The sequence below is a fragment of the Leptidea sinapis genome, chromosome 8 (assembly GCF_905404315.1).
Source record: "Leptidea sinapis chromosome 8, ilLepSina1.1, whole genome shotgun sequence".
NCBI lineage: Eukaryota > Metazoa > Arthropoda > Insecta > Lepidoptera > Pieridae > Leptidea > Leptidea sinapis.
Window position 1 is genome coordinate 15,148,107 of NC_066272.1, and position 19,160 is coordinate 15,167,266.

Sequence of the window (19,160 nt, forward strand, 5' to 3'; positions counted from 1 at the left end):
CATCACAATAGTATAATATATCCCGTGCCTACAGAAATTACAAAAATCTTGAAGGAGAACCACGATATACCAATAGCGGGGCATTTAGGGTCAAACAGAATGCTTAATCGCGTAAAAGAACGTTATTTTTGGAAAAAATATGAGATCAGACATAGAAAACTATGTAAAAAATTGCAAGTTTTGTCAAACCAATATAGCCTTAAGGAAAATTAATAAATCGCCTATGCAAATCACAACAACATCTTCTAGACCTTTCGATAGAATAAGTCTCGATATAGTGGGACCTTTGCCTGAAGCTGGAATTTATAAATTAAAATATATACTTACTTTACAAGATGACTTGACAAAATTTTCTATAGCTTACCCAATATCTAATGCTACGGCTGAAGAATCATGTGAATGTCTCGTTCATTTCATATCTTTATTTGGAATACCTAAGTCAATTTTAACAGATCAAGGAACAAACTTTACAGCCGAACTTTTTAAGAAAACTTGTGAATTTTTGAAAATCAAGCAGATTTGGTCATCTCCCTATCACCCTCAGACGCAAGGTGCTCTAGAGAGAAGTCATTCCACTTTAAAAGAATATTTAAAATCTTATATTAACGAAAACCAAACTAATTGGCATAAATATGTATTTACTGCCATGCTCACATATAATAGTACCGTCAATACAACTACCCAATTTACACCTTTTGAACTTATTTTCGGGCACAAGCCCTACATTCCCGATTCCGTTTTTGATTTACGATCTGACGTCACATACCCAGAAGATATTAAGATGCTTCACCATCGCCTTAAACTGTCTAGAGAAAAGGCCATACAAAATATAAACTCTTCAAAAGAAAAGTCAAAACATTATTATGATAAACACAGCCGTCCAGTACAGTATAAAGTCGGTGAATATGTCTATATTAAAAATCATGTAAGACTTCGGAAGGCGCTATCTCCTGTATGGAAAGGTCCATATAAGATCGTCAAAATCCATAGCAATAACACCTTATCTCTTCTTATAAACCGAAGATATGTAAAACATCATTATGATGAAGTAAAACCTGCATACAACGCGGATCGTAACTAATTCTTCTTTTATTAATTATTAAGTTAAGATTATTAATACTTATTTCATTTTATACAGCTTTATTTTACTATATTATATTTTTATCATATACAAAATTATAGGTTTATTTACATAAGCATGATAGTTTAGTTTAGTTTTGTCATTACAAAATGGTTAATACATACTGCGCCATAGCCGCTAGCGAAAATGAGTATATTAAATGCATCAAGGAAGGTCCTGGCTTGCTCTTCGACCCAGTGGACACTCTGAAGCTCATAGACGATTATCTTCATATAGTTATTCCGATAGATGTTACTTCTTTTGATCAAAATATTAAGTACACCCAGGATGTTTTAAACATTGTTAAATTACAGTGTCAGGAAAGTATAGAGATAGATATTTCCGTCTGTCAAAATATAATGCAACCCTTGGATTCACTCTATAATGATATACTTCGTGACTATAATTCCATATCTCATATCATCCCTAGCGAGAGACCCAAAAGATCTGCATGGTTCTCTGGCGTCAGTCTAGTCTTTAAGCATATATTCGGCACCCTTGATGAAGACGATGCGATAAATTACAATAGAGCAATAGAAACATTGTATGATAATGATAAACGGTTAGAGAATTCGATTAAGAAAACTATTCTAGTTTCGAAATCTGCTATTTCTAATATTAATCAATCTATCAATGAAATATTGGAGAATCAATTTAAACTCAATGATGCCATTAATAATTTATCTACAAATGTGAGAAATATATCGAATTTAATTACTATAGATAGTTTCAAAGTAAAACTAATAAACATTTTAAATTGTCTTCAATCACATTTGTTTACTCTTGCGTTTAAAATTGAAGACTTATTGAATTCTATTTTATTCATAAAAAGCAATACTTTACATCCATCTGTCTTAACACCCAAGCAATTATATAACGATTTATTAAATGTCTATAAAAATATACCTAAGTATAGGGACTTACCTATTAATTTAGATTTAAGTAATATTCATGTTTTGATTAATGTAGCAGATTTAATTTCATATTATTGTAATGGTAAACTGATTTTTATTGTTAAGATTCCATCAGTTAATGCCTTAGATTATAATGTTTATGATACTGTTACTTTACCTATTCCGCATGAAGTTAATTCATCTTATTCATATGTTTGCATTATACCTACAGAACGATATCTGGCAATAAATACTGATAAGTCTACATTTACATATTTAAAGGATTTTAATGAGTGTAAAGTTATTTCTCCCAAAGTACACATATGTCAAATAACTAACATATTCTCTGCTCCTGGTAATCCGTCTTGTGAAATAGAAATTATGACAAAAGCTGTATCCAGTATTCCAAATACCTGCCAAACTAAATTTATACATGGTGATATAGATATTTGGCATAAACTCAATAATGCTGATTGGATATTTGTAGAATCAAATTTAAATAAAATAACAATAGAATGTAATCGGGATGTATTATTTGAAACAACCATTTCAGGAACAGGAAAACTTACCATTCCATATTAATTAATTATATTAATTTAATAAGGTATCCAATCCAGAAATTAATATTCCACTCATAAAACCTACTTATAATATAATATCTGATAAATTTTGTAATCTTAACCGCTTCAATATGTCCAAAATTAACTTTTCTGAAATAAGTAATATTAATCTACATCAGTTAAAAGATCTTAAATTTAACATAAAAGATATCAGTGATGACCTATATATTGCAAATCCTGTTGATACCTTTAGTGATAATTCAAATAATTCTGTTATAAGTATAATTTCACTATTTCTAGTTGTATGTTTTATCGTAGTTTTTATATGTAAGAAATTATATATCCTACTTTCAAAATATTTTGTAAAGGCTAAGGATTCCGAAGAAATAGATATTGAGTTTCAATCATCACCACCTCCACCGCAACTTAGAGTTGGTTAAAATATTCTGAAAACTTATCTTTATTATTTCCGATAAGTTTCCTCTTAAAGGGGGGGTTGTTATATATGCACATATGTATGCTTTAATGCAGACATAACATTAGCGTCAGCACTTTAAGACCAAGGCGTCACTTAATAAAATATAAAGGCAGTCAGTCTCCTTCCGAATCCTGAGCCACTCATACATTTCAATTATATTTTCTAGTTCTAAATAAATTTCTTTTTTAAAAGTTCGTTTTTAATATTCCGTCTAACAGTACGCGCTTTTTTTGAAGGTACCCATGTCGTTTCGTCCCGGAAACACCGCACAAGGAAGTTCATTCCACAGCTTTGTAGTACGTGGAAGAAAGCTCCTTGTAAACCGCACTGTGGCGGACCGCCACACATCCAGATGGTGAGGATGATATCCTAACTTGTGGCGTGTCGTGCGAAGGTGGAATTCGGTGGCAGGAATAAGGTTAAACAGCTCTTCGGAACACTCCCCGTGATAAATGTGGTAGAAGACGCACAATGAAGCGACGTCTCTACGCAACGCCAAGTGATCCAGCCGTTCACAGAGTCTGGGTCCCCGACAATTCGAGCTGCTCTGCGTTGCACTCGGTCAAATGGATCGAGCTGATACTAGGGTGCGCCAGACCAGAGATGATAGCAATACTCCATGTGTGGCCGGACCTGCGCTTTGTACAGCGCTAGAATGTGGGCCGGCTTGAAGTATTGCCGTGCTCTATTAATGACGCCCAGTTTCTTTGAAGCCAATTTGGCTTTGCCCTCCAGATGGCCACGGAATTGGCAATCGCTCGTGATTTCGAGACCCAGAATTCCGATACTAGGCGAGGCTTTTAGGGAAGTGTTGTCGAAGAGCGATGATACGACAAATGGGGTTTTTTTAGTAGTTGGTAAAAACTAGTGATCAAGGTCGACAATTCGAAAGCACTCTGTTTACCAACCTCATGAAAACTATGGAAGTTAAACGGATACGAAGTACTAGCTATAACCCAAAGAGTAACGGAAAGGTAGAACGCTTTCGTCGTTGCTTGAAGACAGCCCTTCGTTCAAGGTTAACAAACACCTGTTCATGGATCAATCAACTACCAACCGTATTATTAGGCCTGCGCGCAGTTCTACAATCGGACACAGGCGTTAGCGCCGCTGAACTAACATACGTTTATAATCTTCGACTAACAAGTGATTTCTTCGACATAAACACACAAACATTATCTACCTCATTGGATCTATGGAGAAATATAGAGGCAATGTTTCCGAAAAACTCTCAAACTTGTATTTGAATTATAACAGTACTCCAAATGAGATGTATGGTAAGTTATTTAAAATAATTAAAACAGAGTTTGCTTCTATATTTACTTCAAAGACAGTCAACTCTGGTGGTCTCTTGTCATTTAACAACTGGGCAACAGCTGGTATTCATAGGAGCAGACAACGGTTATATGAACTATATAGTGAGAGATCATCATGTAATCATGATGTATCTTTCCTTGTATATGTGAAAAAATATTCAAAATTATTTAAGAAAGTATGTACTATTGCTAAGTCAATGCATATTAGAGAAATAATTAAAAATGCTTCAAATAAAATAAAAATGATTTGGAAAGTTATTAACTGGGAATCTGGAAGAGCGAAAGAATGCAACTTTGAATATAATCTTATAATAATCCACTCTGAGCAGGAAGTAGCTTCTGCTTTTGAGATTTTTTTTTCTGACATTCCAGTTTCCATCTCAAGCACCCTTGTGCCTTCCACCAGTGTTGCCGATTCACTTCTTTTGGAAAATGTTAAGGAATGTAAACAAAATTTCAAATTCAGTGTTGTTGGCCCAGCAGAAATAATTAAAACTTTCAGATCCTTAGAAATGAAAAAAAACTGCTGATATATGGGGCATATCTGTAAAAATAATAAGTTCTGTTATTGACGTCATAGCACCATATCTAGCACTAGTTTTTAATAGATGTTTGAACATGGCGTGTTTCTTGACCTTCTGAAGTATAGTAAAATTACACCAATATTTAAATCGGGACTCACTTCTGACCCGAATAACTATCGCCCTGTTTCGGTGTTGTCGACCCTTAGTAAAATATTTGAAAAAAATATTTTAAGGCAAATGCTTACTCACTTAAACACTTATAAGTTACTTCATATAATACAAATGATTTAAGTTTTCTTTAGTGTTAATACCGCCACGACACGTGTTTCGCCTCTACACGAGGCATCCTCAGGACGTGTTGTCTTGCCAAAATCTGGCAAGAGACTGAACTCTTGAGTTGAATTTCCAGACTTGGGGGTACCACAAGGGTCTATTCTTGGACCCTTCCCCTTCCTAATTTATATAAATGATCTACCTAACCTTGTAGAAAAAAACACAAGGTGGTATTGTTTGTGGATGACACTTCACTTATATTCAAAGTGAAACGAAGCCAAGTTTTGTATGACGAAGTAAACAATGCTCTATCTGACATCGTGTACTGGTTTAGCGCCAATAACTTATTGTTAAATAATCATAAAACCAAATATATTAAATTCACCGCGCCAAATGTCAAAAATATACATGCGAATATTTTATTAAATGGAGAGGTGGTAAAACCAGTGGAATCTGCTATATTTCTTGGCATTACTCTTGATTCCAAATTGCAGTGGGGCCCCCATATTGAAGGATTGGCGAATAGGCATAGTTCTGCAGCATATGCGGTTAAGAAAATTAGACGGTTAACTGACATAGATACGGCGAGATTAGTATACTTCAGTTATTTTCATAGTATTATGTCCTATGGTATATTGTTATGGGGCAGTGCGGCCGATATTAATACTATCTTTGTGCTGCAGAAGAGGGCTATTCGCGCGATTTATAACCTAGGTCCTAAAGAATCATTAAGAGAAAAATTTAAAGAAATAAACATTTTGGCTGTTGCTTCTCAATACATTTTCGATAATGTTTTGTATGTTCATAAGCACATTGAGGAATTTTCTAGAAACTGTGACATTCATAATGTTAACACGAGGAACAAACATAAACTTGTTATGCCTACTACTCGGTTGGTAAGTCTTTTGTTGGGCGATGTATATGCTTCTACAATATGATCCCAGAAAATGTACAAAACAAATGTGTTACGATTTTTAAAAGAATTGTTAAAATACGTTTGTGTGGGAAAGGTTATTATAGCATAAACGATTTTCTTAATGACACCACGGACTGGGAATAAAGCGAACACCCTCAGGCAGGTGGTAGTTTTTTACGTTCAATAAGTGATTTTAAATCCTATTTTGAAAAAAAATATTTGAATTTGATCATACCTACGTTGATAAATTACGTACCCATATCGCAGCTAATAAACCACACTCACCTACTTCACATCGTAATAACAAACACATATTTGTTCATCAAGACTTACATACATGTAGTCATGTGGTTATTAGAATAGATTCAGTAAAACCATCATTACAAACACCATATGAAGGACCGTACCGTGTTATTAAACAAAGCGGTAAGTTTATATACCATTCAGTTACCAGGTCGACAAACAAACATATCGATCGACCGTTTAAAACTTGCATATTTATTAAATGAAACCGAAGAAAACAATTCATTATATGCATTACTTTTACCTGTACAAGTTACCAAAAACCTTACCGATACCATATCTGACAAACAACCACCAATACCCAAAATACCAAGTTACCAGACCCTACAAACAACTTGACGTCCCAGTCTATCAAAATGTCAAGGACAGGCCGACACATCAAGTTGCCGGTGCGTTTCACTTGAAGGGGACTCCTGTAGCTATACCTACAACCAATAATATCAATTAATACAAATGTCTAATATCTAACTTGTAACGTAATACCTTCGTAGCATTATTGATCGTAGAAATATAAATCGTGCATAATATCTGTAATAAGCATATGCTGAAAGATTCGTTCTGAAAAGAACATTTTATTTTATATACCGTAATATTAGCTCTGATAAGAACCATAATGCTGTACATCAAGTCATAGAATCATACAGATCACCAGTAGTCATATCATCGAAGTACAAGCATCGTCACGTTCTCTCGAAGACCGCAGATATACTCACGTGATCAGTCATATGCTCCGCGTTACACAACCGCACAGCAAGGCCGAGCGTACTCGACTGAAGCGTTGGAGCGTCAATCACTATTCATGCAATTTTAATCAATGAGCGACAGAGTAGGTGCTAAATGTTCATTGACATCGGATGATCGAGGTTTGACGCGAGTTTACACAAGTGCGCGCTCGCTGGCCGGTTTACTGCGATAGCATTAGTTTTAGAGCGAGATAGAACACATAATATTATTCTCAATTCTTATTGAATGAAACGTTTTACTATTGGTCAAAATGTAAGCTTTAGTATTGGTGTGTATTTTCTAAACTTGTAAATATTTTTTAAGTAACAATTGTAATTGGTTAACTAGTTTTAAGGATTTTGTATATATATCATGTAACTAAAATAAATCATCATCTTGCACATATTCCTCACAGTCAAGCAGTTGTTTTATTTAATCTCCAAACGCACATTCTCTAAAGCTCCATGTTCAGGGCAGCTAGCCGTAGGGTTTTAAAGGGTCATCAGTCATTATGTGTGTTGCTTATAATCAAGGTAAATCTTGTGTGTTTATAATTTTATATTATAACAGCTTTTTATTAAATGAATAAATTTTATGTATACACTGTTTAAAAAGTCTGCCAGTGGATTTCTCCCCAACTCTGAAACAAAGAACATTTTTATTTTTTACTTTAACGACTTGTCACCGAATTTGAAAGGACGTTCACACTTCATTGACGAGTGGGCGGGTACCTACCTCATTATATAGTTTCTATTTTGTACTATTACATATTCTTTGATCATACTAAGCTATTTTGATTTTTATTTCTTTTGCGAAACGAATAAGAATCAAATTTGAATGCAGCATAAATACATTTAAAGGTAACGAATGGAGTATATCACTACTGCGTGCAAATACCCAATAATTTCAAAGTGACATTTTGTTTACCCTGTCGGCGAAATGCTTTAGTTATTATATTCTTGTTATTTTGACAATAATAAATATTGCTTTGTGTATGGAATATGGGTTATGGATACAGGGTATTCCGAACTGTGTGTCCTTTGAATATGTATTGTGGTTTGAGCTGATAGCCTCGTTGCCAATGCTCTAAATAAATTAACAAAAGAAAGGTTTTTGACAATGACGTTTCTATGTTTACATTTATATTTCACAGTGTTAGTATTATAAGATTTATAATTTATATTAACCTCTTTAAACACAAAAGTTGAGCTCATTAGAGTAAATGTGTTCTGTGGGTCAGAGTATTATTACATCCTTACGTTAAATGCAATTTACTATATACTTGTAAATTTTAGATAAATATTTATTACCTTCACCTTCCTACAAGCACCCTACACGAAATTAGGTTCCTTCGGATACTTGAAAGATGAAGATTACAAGTTCATAATTCATATTGACCACTTTTCGTCCCGTGTTTCCTTTCTTCAATATTTTATTGATTTTTTAACCTAGTATAGTATTACTACTTAAACTTACTTTGTACTTAAATAAATTTAAAAATTAATTAATATATTACTATCAATATTTTCCTTACATAATATTATAAATATCTTTTTAAAATACTATAAGAATGGAAGATTCAGAAATAGAAGAAGCATATGTTTATGTGGAGTTTGAAGACAGTGTTAATATAGAGGGTTTTAAAAATATACACATTTTGGGTATTGATACTAAGAATCCTATTATCCAATTAGATGATGCATTTTTCAAAGGTAGGAAACAACCCACACATCTTTGTTACCGTTTTGTAATACTTGTTTTACAATAGTTTATCATTTCATACCACTCTGCAGGTACATTTGAGAATCCCTTCGGTACATACATGTTTTTTGAAGAGGATCCAATAGAAAAAAAATCAGATCCACTTTTTGAGAGATCACCTGAAATAAGCTTGAAGTATCTAACAAAAACTAGAAAATGTATTAAGGCTGAGCATATTTATGTCAAACAAAAATATGGATCAGGTAACATTTACTATAATATATATCATAATAGGCAATCAAAGGTCTCTTCTTAATATTGATAAATTGCATTGCAAAGTAATTAACCAAATTGTCTACAAAATGCTTATGGTATTCCATAATAGAATGTATACTTACTTACATTCTATTTAAATTTTTTGCATGCATGGTGCATGCATTCAATACTAGACCATCAAAAAGATTTAATTTAATATATAAAACCCATAACTACACATACCAAAAAAGAAGAGGACACTGTCAGTTAATTTTGCCAAAAACCATCTGTGTACAGCAAATGCTCCGTGGAAATAAATGGTGCTAAACTTCATAATGACAACTATGACAAATACTATCTTTGACTCCCTTGCACTCATCTGCAGTCCCCCTGAAAATGATATCTGGAAAGGTCTTGAAACATCGGGTTAACTAAAATAAAAATGTAACTTACACAAACATCTAATGTAAAACCGTTACAATTACATGCGTTTTAATCCTTTAAAAGTGTTTTATTTAAATGTGTAACACTTGCGTTAATCAAAGAAAATACTATGTAATATACTTTATTAGGTTATTTTAATTTACAGAACAAGAACAAAAAAATGATAAATTTGAGGAAGACATCAAACCTGTTACATTTAGTTCTCTTGCTGAAGCGGTTGATATGTTTAAACAGGAATTATCTAGCAGTTCTGAAGATGTACAAAGCAGCTGTAATCCACAACAGTCATAATGTAGTCATATATTGCATGAATATTTTTTGTCACTAATAATAATTATTTAAATTATGTTGTAAACTTACAAAGTATATTTTAATTTATATTAAATGGATAACTTAAAATTTATAGTTAACTTTGTGTTTATTAATATCTGCTATATGTTTTAGACTATAATCTAGATATTATGTTGCGAGTTCTTGCATGCAAAATAAGCTTCCAAACAAGCATCTACTTGTCCCACTTACTCACTCTCTGTAGTCACATGTTTGCATATCTTAGTGTGTCATGTGCTCCTGCAGCTTATGTCTATAAGGGAAAATTATTGAGCTGACAGGACAGCCTACTTTTGTATCTCTCTGTTGCTAGTCTTATATCATCTTTGTGGTTATGTCTAAGTATGTCTGTTTGGGTCTTCTCATTTTGCTTAAACACTTGTATGAGGTGTCAAAAATTAGTATCGGGTATTTGGTAGTTAGATAAAACTACTTACAATCAACCAAGAAAGTTATGCTGCTGGCACTCTTCTAATTGCTGCCATTTCTGACCTGATGTTTTGCTTTAATTAAGCCAGGTTTGCCAGATTATTCTCATAGACCTCACTTTTAAGGTATCCCCAAAATAATGTGTAGCTCTACTAAATTTTGTAATGCAGCAATGAACATAAGCATATTGCAACTTGATTACAGACAATTAGAAATTCTATGACAGATCCCACCCTTTCTGTAAGTTGTTAAGGAGTTCCATTGATCATCATATTCAACTAAGAAAATTACTTGACTATAACGACGTTACAGTAGGTGACTCAAATATCCGGATACCATCAAATGGATTCGGCCGAGTATCATTAATTTGCTCATAACATAATCAGAACCGAACCAAAACTCACCAAACTACCTTGGATGATCCTTTTCAATACAAAAAAAATCATCGAAATCCGTTGACGTGATATTGAGTTATTCGTAAATTTGTAGCGCTATGTGTGCTTATACCTAAGACTTATGGTTTTCTCGCAGATGCCATTGTCAGATCTGGACCAATGGGACTACACGGGAAGCATCCGCTTTCAAATAAAAAAAGAATTATTAAAATTGGTTCACCTAGTCGAAAGTTTTTAGGTAACAAACATAAAAAAAACATTCCGTTGAATTGTGAACCTCTTCCCTTTTTCGTAAAAAAAAAAAAGGAAAAGTACAAATCAATTCAGTTAAGTAGTGTCAGCAAAAGTAGCACAAAGTTGGTTTAAAGCTGTTTCAATCAGGGATTTTTTATTCTTGGCATTCTATTTGAATATTACGGATAAATAGACGCATTTTTTTTTAAACATGAAACAATATTAAGGCCTGGCTTATGGCTAAAGAACTTGGAGTTGACCATTGTCGATATTTGAATGCCACACGAGCTAATAAAACTGAACCTTTTTTGTAGAGACTGTTAAGTGGTGATAAAAAGTGGAATACGTAGGTAGAATAAGAATGGCAGAAAATCTAGTGGTGAAAGTTCGGTCAGGCTTCTTATTATAAAAACTCACAATATTGCAAGATGGTGCTGCAGCTGTGTGTATCGTGGGTTGATTGGAAGGCCATTGGGCATAATGAGCTTTTACCGCCTGGCAGAACCATCTATTCAGATCTTTACTGCCAAAAACCAAAGAGATTGAGAAAAGAAGTGGAGATCATGCGGCTGGAATTATTCAATAGATAGGTTCCTTCATAACGATAACGTTAGATCACTCACATCTCTAGTCACACAGAAAAAAATATGAGAACTTTGCTGGGAGCTGTCAAGTACCCGCAATATAGCCCTGACTGCACGGTCAGATTTCCACCGGTTTCGATATCTTCAGAATTATCAAAGCAGTGTCACAAGAGAGGACTGCCAAAGCTACTTGTCAGTTTTTTTATCAGATGTACCTATTAAAATTTATACGGCAACAGGATAGTGATGATAATTAATACAAGATAGCAAGAAGTCATTACAAAATACCTACTATAATTAAATGTAAATAAACTGAAGAAAATAAAACTTCTAGGTTTCATTTAAATGCGAAGAAACTTATTCCGCAACTAATTATTATCGGAATATTTAATTTCTTTTTTGATAAAAACTAAGTAGTGACAAGACTTAACGCCGCGATGGTACCCATTTAGCCCGTATTTGTATTTTGTACTAAAAAGTCTCCCACTGGTACAACTAACTTGCACTAGGTCGGATCAGTTAGTATTATTATTTTATGGATGAGTACAGAGTCTGGATAGGTATTTTATCCCCATTCTTTGTTCTGTAGTACTAATAGACTTCCTTTCTTTGTCCATAATTAGGAAAGGCAAAGGGTTTATGCCATGGCCATGTCTTCTTCGTTCTCTTCCTTCGTTCTCGTCTTCACATGTTATGTCCGATATGTTTTTTTCAAGCCTTTATTTTAAAATTCAGTGGTATTGTATTTGTATATTATGTAGTGCCAATAGACTCTCTAGGCTAACAATTTGAAAAATCTGTCAAATGTACAAGTCAAATGCAAAATCCTGGGTAATCGAATATCTAATGATATTATGTTGAAAAGTGATTATTCTTCTTTGTATTTCGGTTTGAGCTGATGGTCTTGTTACCAATGCTCTAAATAAATAAAATTAAAAAAAAACTAACTTTTATCCGCCATTTTGGTGATATCTCCATTTCATTTGTACAATGAGATGGAGAATTGGAGTTTTCAAAGAGAGACAGAAATAATATTAAAATTTCTGTGTTTTGTGATAGTTAGTACTAATAAGTGAATATATTTTGAAGGTATACAATTTACTTGTGTTGCAAGGGCATCTATGAAATCTTTTATTAAATTAATGAATCGTATTTAATAAAAAAATGATAATGGCGTCAACGGTTTACATGAAGCGCGTCTTTAAAGACATTCCGCCATCCTTTTCTTACCCAAACTCGACTAATGTGTAGTTACTACTTTCATCACACGAATCTTTTTATGACTACAGCTTCGACTTGGAGGAGTAGAGTAGAACGATATTGAGGTATTTCCCGTTACCTTCACACGATGTGTTTTGTACTTATCTCTTTCACGTAGACAATTTAGCCGCGCGTTTGAATGTGAAAATACAATTAAGTTTTCAATATTGAATTGCAGTGAAGGAATTAAAGTATTTATATGAAGACTTACACTTATCACAGTTTGGTGAATTAAAAATAACAGGAAAATGTTTACAACAAACACAGTGCAGGCCGGTACAGTACCGACTCTGCAATATCAAGAACATCCCACACAAAAGTCCCTCGGGAAAAATATAGAAAATGTACAACAAAAGAACAATCAACAAGCACAACAAACTCAGCAGGTATTTCTCTACTACTTACTCAAAATGACATTAACATTCATCAAACAACAATTATAGTACTATAACAATTCTTACATTTATTTTACAGGAATTTCCAACATTTTGCTATACCACAAATGTAAATATGATAGGGAAAATTGGTGCAACAACAGCTAATAATCCTGGAGGTGTTCCAGCTAGTGTCAATATAGCACAGCTCACAACTAGTGATGATAAGACATGCTACTTAGCACAACCTTTCTCATATAATTATGCTTTAGTGAATCAAATGCAACTAGCACCAAACGGGATTCAAAATACAATATCTAATATTAGCTTTAAATGTGATGTTTGTGGTCTTATGTTTGGCCATCTGGCACTATTGAATGCACATAAGAGAATACATGCTCAAGATACAGGTAATTAATTTTTATTTGGTATATATTTGCTTGCTATCAAACATAGGGCTCTATTTAGAAGTACAAAATTAATTCAGACATATGGTGCACATGCTTTGGGTATTTTCTTCTAAACATTTAAAAATATATTTAAGATCTAAAGTGTATAGGATATTGGAAACATATAGTTAGGATATTATTTACAATGTGATGACCATTGATGAAGTATTTATGACTTACTAATGCTGGGTTTCTGAGGTACATTAAAAGGCGGTTTTTGATAACTCACAAAAGTGTGCTGCTGAACTACACAACTCTTCTTAAACTCTGTTAAAAATATAATTAACTGGCCAATGTGTGCCGTTTAACTGTTCCTTAACTTTATTTGATGTTTCATTTAAGTTTTACATTATAATTATTAAAGTTTCCATACCATTATGTTTAAAATATATTAGAAGTATACGAAGTTTAATATTTTTGTATTATTTGGATAACCACATAATGGATTTTCTGAGCAGTTCTTCAGAATCAGATTTGGAATTACTGGAGTTAATTTCTAATATATCTGTACAAAGAGACTTAAGATGTAGAAGTCTGTCTTTTTGATATCAATAATGTAGAAAAAATCTCTCGCTACTTTAATGTGAAGATGAAAACAATAGTTTGAAGTTTTCTAATTGAAAAGAAGATCATTTGTACAAAAAATAAGTTTATATATAATTTTTACACCCAATTGAAGTAAAACTTAATAATAATTAACTTTCGGAACTATTAACAGATACATAAATACATTGATTAAAGCTGTGTTACCAACTAAGAACTCACATAAGCTGAAGAGCTAGGAGCCTTTTTAGTTTTTTTTGTCTCAGAAACACTGCTAATATAACCTCATCATTTGAGCAAAGTTGGCATTTCATTCTCTACCTAGAATAAAAAAAATCTTTATAATTTTATTATTTTTATTGATGAAAGAGTAAAATGTTGAATGGGTTCCGCCATTTCATTTAACTGATTATTATTTTCACTTTATATTCTATTTCTAATTCATTAATACCACTTGCATGTTTATAAATTTTTACTCATTAATTATGATAATTGAAAATAACAAATTGAAGGTTATTATTATTAATTACCACATATCAATATGACATTGTCATTAAATATTATTGAGTATGAAAAGCCGGATGGTATAGAAAAGATGGCGTCATCTTGCTGTACCGGACTCCTGTTATGCATTGTCATCCAGTTACCTCGTATAGCGCCTAAAGAAGTTTTACTTCAAAAAATATCCCACACTTGGCACAAGGCACTTATTTATCATGATAGAAAATAATATTGTTTGTAAAACTGGTATTATTGATGAATGTAAATTAATATATTCATTTAAACTTACTGCATAAAACAGAGCCCTCTAGAATAAGGAACTCATTATCAATTGCATAACCACCTCTGGTTGCAAGAGATGACTTTCTGTATTGATAATGGTCCATCAGATGTTCTTTTCTTACTTTCTATAACTAGAACTGATATATTATGTATTCATTATTTGCAGAAAACAACATAACGGTTGTAGCAACGGGTGTAAGCAGTGCTAATGATGTTGGTATGCCACCACATATACAAATACTCTCATCAGATCCTAATGAGCAGCAACAACTGGCTGTACAAGTACAAGACAGTAAGTGTATTATTTGTGTTACAAAAAACTGCAGTGTTTGGTGACTGGACTTTGACTGAAGAGAAAAAACTAAGTGTGAATTGTATCATTGAGATATTAGTTTATGATTTTTTCAAATTCTTTGTGGATGTTATACAAACAGAGATACTGTTGGTATACTAACAATCTACGGAGGTATAATTATGTACATATATACACTTACACAGTATACATATAGCTCATGGGAAGCGTGTGATGTTAACCCGAGTTTCACGCTTTTTGTTCACCCAAAAAGTACATATTATATATAAACAGTATATATATAGCTCTCATATTTTTGTTCACCCAAATAGTACTCTTTTCTCGAAAAAATAGATTGATGCACAGTATCTATCATGTAATTGTATTTTTTTGTTTTAAAGTCGGCTGCAGTTTTACTTTGATATAAAATATTTTTTCAATTAGTTTTTATAAGGTAAAATAATAAATTCCTAATCCGTTGAAAACATCAAGAAAAAAACAAAGCCAATTTAATAATGAACATAAACATCAAAAGTGTCGAAAAAAAACATTAATTTAGTACAATGAATTATACTTTATTTTTACTATTTTAAATTCCTACTTTCGATTCCTACTATATGTTGACCCCTAATTTATGGTGCTAATAATGAATACAATTTATTCACTTCTCCTTTTCTAATAACTGTTGTAAGACGTATAGCTGGAAAATATCAAATAAAGGTACCTAAACCACAATAACTCACTTTTATGGTAAGCCATCATACCACAAACTGTAAAATAATCACTAATTCGCAATATATAATCCATTTCTCCGAATCTATAATTACAAAGATATTTTTGAAAATTATTTAAACTTTTTAAATACATTGTATTTACCTTATTTTTATTGGAAAAAAGTTTTGCCGCTTCATAGCATGAAATATGATTCTTGTGGCCAGAAACCCCACATTTATCAAAGGTAATTAAGGTTGTAAATGGGTCAAACAAATAGTTATAAAACAGTATCTCAGATATATAGTTAGGATCTTTTTGGAGAAAGTAGTAAGTTTTCAATTCAATAAACATTTTAAAAAAAAATATGGTAAATAAAGTAGATAAATATGAGATTTTAGCCTTTTAAGATGTTAGGTCCTCAAATTTTTAATTATAATAAGCAAATAAATTTAAAAATATTAATATTTTACTTTGTCATAAATGACCTCAAGCAGAGTTCTCTCTATATAGCAGTTTAAAGAGTGTAACAAACCAATGATGGTTTTACCCTTCAGTTTTGATATGGCTTTTCTGCATTACTGTGTTTCATGTTCCTATTATGTGTCATTGGCATTAGGTGTCATTTAGCATTATTATAAATGTGTACCATGTTGGTGTAAATTGGGAATCAGAGTTTGTGCATTATTATTGAGGATAGTTGGTTTAATATAATATTGAAGAATTAAATTCATGACTTTCTCGTTACATTTTACCTTGGATAATTTATGACTAGATAGAGCCACTTGCTACTGGACAACTGATGAAAACAGGCCAGGTTAATAACTTTAGTGTGTGTAATAAGCTACACCTTACACTCGCGATTTGTATGTCACATGTGCAGTGACAGTTAACATCAATTTTTTTCGAAGTTTTCACAGCTGTCACAGTCAATCTAGACATATATATGATCTAAGCATTATACACACACATACAAAGAATTAATAAAACTATTTCTGTTTCAGCAAAACCAGTATCAACAGTATTCAATAGGTTGCAAGCTTGTATAACATGTGGAAATGATATTCCCAATAATCCTAAAAGAAAAGGGCCTAAACTTATAAGATGTGAAAAGTGCATTGAACAAGGTATGCTTCTTGGATTTTATTTGAAATAATTATTGTTTGTAATAAAATGGATGCCAGAACATAGTTTTGAGTCTGAGTTTAGTGACCTATTAATATATAGTGTGGCAGTACAACGGCGATATTAATTGAACACACGAGTAAGTAACCGTAAGGCCGGTTTCAGTGCTCCACCGATCATCGGTGCGTACGTCAGTCGCGCTTGTCATTTATATGAAAATATTCATTAATCGTACAGTGCTAGACCGACCGTACGCACGCGTATTTTGCTACGCACTGCGTACAACGACCGTCGGTCGAGCGCTTGCACATGCGTGCCGTCAGTCGACCGACGCGCTAGGAAATATATGAATTTCATGGACGCGTTCAGTGCTGCACTGTTTGGTGGACCGACCGTACGGATGTCTGTATCATCGTCGTTAAAAGTGATTTCGTACTGAACATGAACAAATATATCGACACCGTACGCTTAATCACCGAAATTCGACTTCGCGAAGCACTACAGAATAACCAATACAGGAGCTCGGAATAAGCTTTGATGTGTCAAGTTGACTTGTAATTTCGCTTATAATTCATCAAAACTTGATCGACATTCTGAAGTAAATAAACATTTTTCTCTTTCTTCGCGAAATAATGAATATAAAATAGTAAATCTAATTGTTGTAATGCTCTTTTAGCGACGATTGGGTTCACCCATCATGTTCAATGATATCTACGTCTTCTGTTCCTAAAATGTCGATGAAAATAATAATCAGTAATTAAACTATTCGAAATTCGCGTCCATTTCGTGTACGACTGTAGCAGTCAGGTCAGGAGAGCACAGAATGATACAAACTGACGGTCGGTTAATACGTCTCGTCAGGACGTATCGTACGCACCGACGCAGACGGTCGGTGTAGCACTGAAACCAGCCTAACAAATAAAAATCTTAACTTTAATAATTTTGATCATCCTTATGTGGGCGCTACTCATCTACGAGTCACGGCTTCTGCAGAAGTATGTGTCAGTGATATTATTGAAAATTGATTTATTTAGGTGAATTATGATTCTAATGATTACGGCTAAGTAGCACTACTCATGCATTCATTTAATGTCGCCATTGTACCTTGACGCTGTATTATATTCGACAATTGACTACTTGACTGTTTTTCTGAAAAATGTCTTTGAATTTACAATTATTTATTTCACACCACTCATATCAGTTTTTGAGTTATTTTAATTAATTAATTGTTTTTCGTAATCAATTTTAAATGTTGCGCGCAAACAGTCAGTCATGTGACATTTTGATTGATGACGTCACATTATGACAAACAACAAAATACCATAGCTTGGTATACTTTAACATGATATTGGCCAAATTATTAAATATTAAAAATGGACAACAGCTGTCAAGTAGCCAATTACAATATTATTTTAATTATACATAAATAGCTCACAAAAGTATCTTCTATAATTATGATCGTTTTGCTGCAGAAGTAAATGTAAAATTCACGGTACAGACCGACCCTCTGTCTGACTCGCGGAACAATCAGCAACAACAGCAGTCTCAACCACAGCAACAGCAGCAACAACAACAACAACAGCAGCAGCAGAAACCTTGTAAGTTTTCATCCTAAATTTGTGTGATAAAACAAAATACTTTCAGTAATGCTTAAGTTATACTTGTATCAGCAGCAGTTTGGGTATCAGCAAAAACCTAGATTAAATGTAGCGGCCACAAAAAAACAGAGGCTTAAAGTGGCTTAGCACTTCCTTTCATGCCCTATGGACGTTTTCAACACCATGGGTTAAAGGCCGCTGCATTTGTGATGGGTTTTTATATGGACGGGATGGGGTGGAATGTATTGGAAGTTTCATACAAAATGTATATGAAAGAGCATAATATGTAACGGAGATGAGGACAGGACGGGAACGTGACACTCACGGGGCGATAAAAACATAGAAATATATATATTATCCCCCTTATTCATAATGGTCCGCTAACTTTAAACAGCCGCTAAGGAGTGTTTTTTCTCAATCTGACTTAGGTCAATAGAAGAAGACAGAGTGAGAATTAGCAATGCTTTAAGTTAGCAGACTATTATGAATAAGGGGGTATATGTTTAGCATGACCCGCCCCGGACGTGACCCATCCTGTCCGTGTTTC

General features: G+C 33.2%; 2 protein-coding genes across 5 annotated transcripts in view; both read left to right on the forward strand.

Annotated features, from left to right (window-relative positions):
- Nucleotides 1–8,234: 8,234 nt before the first annotated feature.
- LOC126965761 (general transcription factor 3C polypeptide 6) lies at nt 8,235–9,916 on the forward strand. The gene is made up of 3 exons (XM_050809526.1): nt 8,235–8,818; nt 8,900–9,070; nt 9,652–9,916. The coding sequence occupies exons 1-3, from the start codon at nt 8,677–8,679 to the stop codon at nt 9,795–9,797; spliced, it is 459 nt and encodes a 152-aa protein (XP_050665483.1). The 5' UTR covers nt 8,235–8,676; the 3' UTR covers nt 9,798–9,916.
- Nucleotides 9,917–12,463: 2,547 nt separating this feature from the next.
- Nucleotides 12,464–19,160, forward strand: part of LOC126965691 (zinc finger protein 595-like) — a 29,243-nt gene continuing 22,546 nt past the window's right edge. The window contains exons 1-6 of one of the 4 annotated variants that reach the window (XM_050809424.1): nt 12,464–12,567; nt 12,917–13,124; nt 13,213–13,522; nt 15,054–15,179; nt 16,895–17,017; nt 18,488–18,613. In XM_050809424.1, coding sequence (XP_050665381.1) covers nt 12,987–13,124; nt 13,213–13,522; nt 15,054–15,179; nt 16,895–17,017; nt 18,488–18,613 — 823 coding nt within the window. In that variant the 5' untranslated portion in view covers nt 12,464–12,567; nt 12,917–12,986. Of the gene's footprint in view, nt 12,568–12,588; nt 13,125–13,212; nt 13,523–15,053; nt 15,180–16,894; nt 17,018–18,487; nt 18,614–19,160 lie in introns of those variants that run through there. The other 3 variants (XM_050809426.1, XM_050809422.1, XM_050809423.1) reach the window with 3 other exon arrangements.

Bases quoted from the DNA above. Each gene is read 5' to 3' on its own strand.
- LOC126965761 (XM_050809526.1), top strand. From the start codon at position 8,677: ATGGAAGATTCAGAAATAGAAGAAGCATATGTTTATGTGGAGTTTGAA. The intron at 8,819-8,899 runs GTAGGAAACAAC...ACCACTCTGCAG, and splicing joins AGATGATGCATTTTTCAAAG to GTACATTTGAGAATCCCTTC. The intron at 9,071-9,651 runs GTAACATTTACT...TTTAATTTACAG, and splicing joins CAAACAAAAATATGGATCAG to AACAAGAACAAAAAAATGAT.